Genomic DNA, 7,068 nt, shown 5'->3' with positions numbered 1-7,068 from the left:
CTAGAGATCATGGTAAGGCCAAGATCCGCTTCTAGGTTTAGGACACCTAGACACTCGCAGCCTCCTCCTACCCCAGGGGCTGACGAATGGCACCAGCTCCAGATGCGAGTTGAACGACTAGCAACTCGGATGACCCACATTGACGTCAACCTGCATCACATGTGCAGAATTTGGCAGCATTTATGCCCCATGCAGGCCTTGATCCTCAATTTTCACCTGAACCGCCCCTGTTTTGATGACTTCAGGGAAGTACCGTTGCCCCTCTCTTTTCTTCTGTTGTTACATTATCACATTGAGGGCAATGTGTGACTTAGGTGTGGGGGGGTCAGTTTGGGTGCTAGTATTTTTAGTTTTTAGGTTCTAGAGGTTTTTCCTTTGTTTTAGTTTGATATTTATCTCCTTTTTCGTTTATTTTCTTTTCTTTTTTCTAGTGGTCAGCTCTTCTATAACTACCAAGTTTTGATGCTGGATTGTTGCCTCTAATTCTGCTATTGCCAAGTTTTAGTAATAAAAGGATATCAAGTTGATGTGGTTGAGTTCAGGAATATCTCTTTGGTGAATAGCAATAATTGCTTAACTTTTCCAATTTTTGGTTAACTTTTCTAGGCATAGGGAATGATTGTTGGCATTTTTCATGTGAATTGGTCCAATTATTAATTTTAGTTCTCCATGTTTGGAAATTTGAGGCTGGCTGCTGTTATTTTTGTGATATTTTCTAGTTATTGTGGTATGTTATCATAAATAAGAGGTGACTGTACTCCACTAGTTGTTACTACTGAGTAACCGGGGATCTTCACCTAAAGTGTCGATTCTCGCGTCAAAAGGTAGTAGTTACTATGAGTGCGTGGTCCCGTAGCAATTAGAACTGAGTAACCGGGCTCCTCCATCTGTCAAATGTTGGAGTTCGCGTCAAAAGGCTCTAAGGGCTATAGGGTTTGTTTGGATTGTGTTTTATTTCTCCAATTTTATCTGCTTACATCATCATTACAATTTCCAATACACCTTTTTATCTTCCCAATTACCTTTTTATCTCACACACATCACATCACAAAAAATGCTACAGTAAAAATATTCCAAATAAAACACAATCCAAACAAACCCATAGACTAAGTCTTTTGTTATTCAAAAAAAAAAAGGAAAAAATAAAATAAAGATTGTGTTAGTATGTGAATAAGTCAGCTTGCCGGTTTGTGATCTTAATGTCGAGATTTTGGTTAATAGTTGGACCATTTGCTGATAAATGTGAGCAACCATTCCTTTTTCTTAGATTAGTTTGCTTTAAATTGGAGGAGTTGGTGGTTGAGAAGCTAACCGGAGTGATTTTTCTTGGATCTTAACTGTGATGCTTGATATATGTTTTTCTGGGTATCTTGGCAATATGATAGTTAGAGCAATAGCCATTGTCAAATTTTGGTGTTCAATTGCTGTTCTTATGCTTGAGGGCAAGCATGATTTAGGTGTGGGGGGAATTGATAGGGTGTTAATTGTTGGTTATTTTATTGTTAATTTTCCCCTTTATCCTTGCCAAATATTGTTTTAATTATTAATATTTATTTATATTTGGTATTGGACTCAATTTCAGGAAGTGAAACAGAAAACTACAAAAATGAGGGACTTTTTGGAGATAATTGGGATTTCAAACAACCGGGCCCACATGGTGCTACAAAGAGATTGCATTTCCTTTGCTGATTAGGAGATTGGAGTCCTACGGGCAATAGGAAACTAAAAGCAAGGAATTCGGTAGAGCCCCACTTTTGGTTTGATTCTCAATTCCAGCGAGGACCACAGGGATAAGAAGCTTTAGTCATTGTTGGCTTTAAAAAGGAGACAAACGTACAGAGAACTCTTATCAATCAATAGTTTTAGTTTAGGCTTTTAGCATAGTTTTAGATTTCTTTTCTTAGCTCTTTCGCATGGTTGTTCTCCATTAATGGAGGACTAACCTCTTAATTCTAGTCAAGGGGACAACTAAAGACTTGGTTCAACAATTACTGTGAGATCGAAATTATTTTAATCGCTTCCTCATTTATTGGTATTTATGTGTTTCCTGTTTTTAATTGTTTTAGTCCTTATGTATGATTGATTAGTGCGCAATAATTAATTATTCATATAGGCTATTTTGCTAAATAGAGGTAATTGAATCCGTAATTGTTCGTTATCTCTATCTTAGTAGCAACTGGCGTAATTGGGTTTATGTCAGGGGAACATACGATCTAGCTTAAACAAACCCTCGTAGCGTGTTTGTTAGTTAGGATTGGGTCTTTCTAATTATTAATGCAAACCAGAAATTAAATCCTACGGTCGTACCTAGGGTTGTTTTTGGGTTAGGGAAGTAGATAACGGTCGTACCTTGACTATCGATAAATTAAGGAAGGGTTGGTTGTTTATCGCATGTATGACAACTATAACTGATCTATTAATAAATGTTGGAACTATTTTTGCATCAATGATCAGTGCATGAATCATTTCTGAAGTGTACCCTTGGCTAGAACTCTCCTAATTATTTCTTTTAATTAATTATTTTCCGCATTTAATTTGTTTAGTTGGCATTCGATACCAAAACCCCCCATACTCTGGACTCTAGAAGAAACGAATTATCCCCAGTCCCTGTGGATTCGACCCTACTCACCGCTATATAAAAAATCTGTATTTTTCTCGAGTAGGTTTTTATTATTGCACAGGTTCGGCACCTGTCATAGGTCCTTGCATCTTCTTCCTTAAATTCTTACAAAGCCTTCTTATGAAGACACTGAGGAAGAAGCCACAGTTTTACTGCCGAATTACGTCATGTCATTGCATAAATTAAATGCAGGACTTTAGCAGTAACCTTATGGACCATCCATTCAACTCTAGAGCTTTGCAAATAAAGGTTTCCTTTTTTGGCTTTGTGCGAAAATTGCCTCTTTTAGATCATCAGATAGCATAACAGCAGAATTCCAGGTCGCCACGTAATCCAGAGCTTGATCCAAAGTAAGATCCCTACCTCTCAGCAACACTGCCTTGGTCCCTGTCACAGCAAGAGGAGATTTTGCAGCTATTCCCTCAGCTACAGCTCTAACTCCCTCCTCCATAGCTTCCTTGGATGCAAAAACCTTGGAAACCAAACCCATTTCTTTGGCCTCCGAACTTGAAAACCGCCGACCAGTCAACGCCAATTCCGTAGCATTTCCGAATCCAACAACAGCCGGAAGCCTCCGAAGGGTCCCAAGATCCGACGTGATGGCCAAGTCCACTTCTTTCACCGCAAAAAAAGCATCGGCCGAGCAAAACCTTAGGTCGCAGGCTGTAATGATATCAATCCCCGCACCTACACAGGCACCGTGAACAGCCGCAATAACAGGCTTCCGGCAACGCTCGATGGCGGTGATGGCGTATTGCATGAACTTGATATCTCGCCTGAGCTTTTCGCGGATCCGGCCATGGTCGGCGGAAGGGAGGATGAAGGAGATGGAATTGAGGGCTTGAAGGTCGATTCCGGAGCAGAAGTGACGGCCGGCAGCGGAAAGGATGATGACGGAGACGTCGGGGTTCTGATCGAGGGATGAAAGGGCGTGGGGGAATTCGGTGAAGAAGTGAGGTGAGAGAGCGTTAAGGTGAGGGGGACGATTGAGGCATAAATTAAAGGCTCTGGAAGAATGAGGGGATGTTGGGATAATTTCGAGGGACTTGTACTTTTCATTTTCTTTCTTGTCTTCCTCCATTTCTTCCCCTTCTCCTTCTTCAGCCGATCAGACTAGTGCACAGTTGTTATGAAAAAAAATACAGATAAAAGAAAAAGCGAAGGGTAGGAGTAGGAGTGGAAGTTTGGCGGATAAATTCAGGAATTCTTTTGCAACACAACACCAGTCAACTCCACTCTTCTACCCTTCATTTTAAGTTAAGTTTATAATTGAGAATAACTAGGATGTTTACCTCCAAGTTAAGTTATTGGGGTATGAGATACTAGAGTTTAAAAGAAGTAAATTGAAGAGAATGATAATAAATATCTACTTTTGTAAAGTAAAAATTACTTTATTAAAATGTAATGACAAATTATCTTTCTTAATCCAGTGGACTTATTTTAGAACTTAATGAGTGTTATTCATTTCTAAAATAAAAGAAAGTCATTTGCTCAATATGATGTTAAATGACTTAAAACCATTTTATCTTTGGCATTTATGAATTTGGTCTTATGAACAAGAAACACTCTTTCAAACTATACCATGATTTCACTCAATTGATTATGAATCATTTGAGAAATGTGGATCTTATTACTGCTAAAAGACTAAGATGTCCTTTTATATGAAAAGTCTTAAAGAATTGTTAAAATTCATACATTGTGATGCATGTGAAAGATTAACAATTCATGTTAGAGGTAATCATTTCTTATGCTTTATTTCTCTTACTAATAACTGCTCAAAGAATGGATACATGTGCTTTAAGTATAAATCCAACGTTTTGAGAAGTTAAAGAGTTTATGTGTAAAGTAGAGGAACTAATTAGTCAAGTGTTAGAACACCTAGATATGATCAAGGTGAATAATATTTGATCCAAGGGAAGAATTGGAGCACCAAGATTTGATCAAGGTAGAGAATACTTAGTCCAAGAGTTTCAAAATTGTATAATGAAGAATGAGATTTTCAAGTAAAACAATTCTTCCTAAATATGTCGAATATTATCAAGTGATCTAGATAAAGAATTATATCTTATGAGATAAGATGCACTATGTAAATTTACCAAAATAGTTTTGGGGTTTGTCCTAGATAAAATTATCTCCTATACACTAAATCTTATATATTTGTTCAAATCTTACCACATGAGATATGAAATGTTAGAAAATCCAAATCTTTATGAAAGTTTGAATTGCCCGACTTATGAAGTGAGCATCTATAATCGGACAAATTAGAGTTAAGATCCGATTAAAACCTTATGTGGAGAGTTCTTAAGAATTAAAAAGAAAATCTCCCAAGGACCAAAAAAAAGAATTATAAAGACAACAAGAATCGGCTAAAAAGAAGAAGAGCAAATCGCTCTCTCTACTTCATTGGTTTGATTTCTTATAACTCATAAGTTAGACTTTCCTTATCTTCTCCAAAAATACTATTATCTTCTCAAAGAGTAAAAGTGTTTTTCTCTAAAACTAGTATTTTTTAGATAAATAGTTTATTCTAGATAAAGTAGTGTGAGTAAGATAGAATTTAAAATTTGAAAGAGTTTCAAATATCACAAAAGGAAGTTGAACCAAAAAACATGGAATTGGAACTTGCATTTGCATAAGTGAGAGCTGTTAAAATAAGGGTTTCATAAAGTTTTAGAAATATAAATTTCTTGTGAAGAGTAATGATGTTTGATCATGTGTTCCTAATGACTCATGAATAGTTTTATAACTCTTAGAAATGGTTAAGAACCGTAACCCTAAAATGGAATTCATATTTGACAAGAAGAATTGTCCTCAGTCAATCCAACTAAGGGTGTAAAAGCCTATTTTGGTGCCTGAGAATCTTTAAAGTAAAGACTATGGAAAGTAAAGTCTTACATATAAAGGTTGATCGGTAGAAAGGTTGCCATTAAAGATAAGTAATTATCTTTAAAGAAATCTTCTCACTAGTTAATGCGTTTAAATTAATTTAGATTTACTTGCTTGCTTTAGCTCTTTTTTTAGTTTATAACTTTACCTAAAAGCTTAGGTGATATTGGAGGGGATAATAGTCAATTTAGACATAAATTCTGCAATGACTAGACCAAATAAAAGAAAATTTAAGAAAGTTTCTGCAATTACCCGCTTTTTGACTGTCTGTGACTTTTTCCCAGTGCCTTTGATGGTTATCTGAGAACTTTTGACGGGTCATCTATGCACCACATATCTTCTCTTATCCATCCGTTAATTAGCCCCTTTTATTCAAGTTTCAGCTACATTACTCTGGGTGTAAATTTTGTTGATATCAAGCTGGTACAGGGGAATGTAGCTGCGTTGGGAAAATGGTTAAAGGCTTGCGCAAATAACCTGCTAAAGCAGATGCTATACTTTTCTGGACCATGGTTTGTTTTCTACCAATTGTTAATCAGTATTCCCTCTGCAAAGACTAACTCTATATATGAAATCACTAATAGACTAACAAAAAGTAATAAATTGCTCCTTGAAGTATAGAGCTCCCACCGGCTACTATTTGTGGCTTTCTCTCCCCCTCCCTCTAGATTAAATTAGAATAGGTTATACAAACAGTTATTGTTACTAAAAAAAAAAAAGTAGCTCACTTGTAGGGGCCGGATGTCCTGCTTTGGGTTGAGGCTTACATTTAAGTTTTTCCTCAGTATAGTTGTTTCAAGGATAAGAGAGTTAGCAAGGAGTAGTTTGAGCGGAAAGAACTGAATCTGTCATTTGGTGGGTGCATGTATTTGAGGGGCTCAGCAGGCATTGAATTTTAAGCTTTGGACAGGGGTATAATCGAGTTCGAGTACTCAATTCAAGTTAAAAAACTTGGATTTGAGCTCAAGTTGGAGATCCTCAAACTCTTGAAAGTTGAGTTTGAACTCGAACCTGATTCTGTTTTGTATTACTCGAACTCGAGCTCGTACTCATCGAGGCCAATCGATCTTGGTTCGAGTTCAATCGAGTTTAAACGAGTCTAATCGAGTTTAAAAAATATAAATAATTTTAAATAATGACAAAATAGATGTTTCATACTAATAAAAAATTAATAAAAGCATTATTATATATGAACTTTGATTAAGCTCGATTAAGCTTAACGAGTTTTCGAACTTTAAATATTAAGTTCGAATTCGACTCGTCAAGTAGTTCGGGCTATTCGAACTCGAGTTTAAGTTTGAATTTTGATTGAGCAAACTCGTGAGCTGCTCAAACTTGACGGATTTGCACTCCTAGTTCTGGGAATTAAGAACTATACAAATTTTACGATCAATGACCAGAAAAGAGCTTCAGCAGCAATAGGTGCCATGCTGGACCTTCATAATAGGAAAATTGAGCTCAAGAAGTCAAGCTGTATGACATTTAGGTCATTTTCCTGTATGTTTCAGGATGTGGGTTTTTTATGTCAGCCTAGACCAGTCTTTTTTGAGTTTGATCAGCAG

General features: G+C 36.5%; 1 protein-coding gene across 1 annotated transcript; it reads right to left on the bottom strand.

Annotated features, from left to right (window-relative positions):
- Nucleotides 1-2,849: 2,849 nt before the first annotated feature.
- LOC113766218 (delta(3,5)-Delta(2,4)-dienoyl-CoA isomerase, peroxisomal-like) lies at nt 2,850-3,701 on the bottom strand. The gene has a single exon (XM_027310430.1). It carries the CDS (start codon nt 3,699-3,701, stop codon nt 2,850-2,852), a length of 852 nt encoding a protein of 283 aa, XP_027166231.1.
- Nucleotides 3,702-7,068: the final 3,367 nt, after the last annotated feature.

This window comes from Coffea eugenioides, chromosome 3 (assembly GCF_003713205.1).
Source record: "Coffea eugenioides isolate CCC68of chromosome 3, Ceug_1.0, whole genome shotgun sequence".
NCBI lineage: Eukaryota > Viridiplantae > Streptophyta > Magnoliopsida > Gentianales > Rubiaceae > Coffea > Coffea eugenioides.
The sequence above is the reverse complement of the archived record's forward strand: the minus strand, read 5'-3'. Positions and strand labels throughout refer to the sequence as shown.

What these genes read in the sequence shown, in the direction of transcription:
- LOC113766218 (XM_027310430.1), bottom strand. Translation starts at nt 3,701, where the DNA reads ATGGAGGAAGACAAGAAAGAAAATGAAAAGTACAAGTCCCTCGAAATT.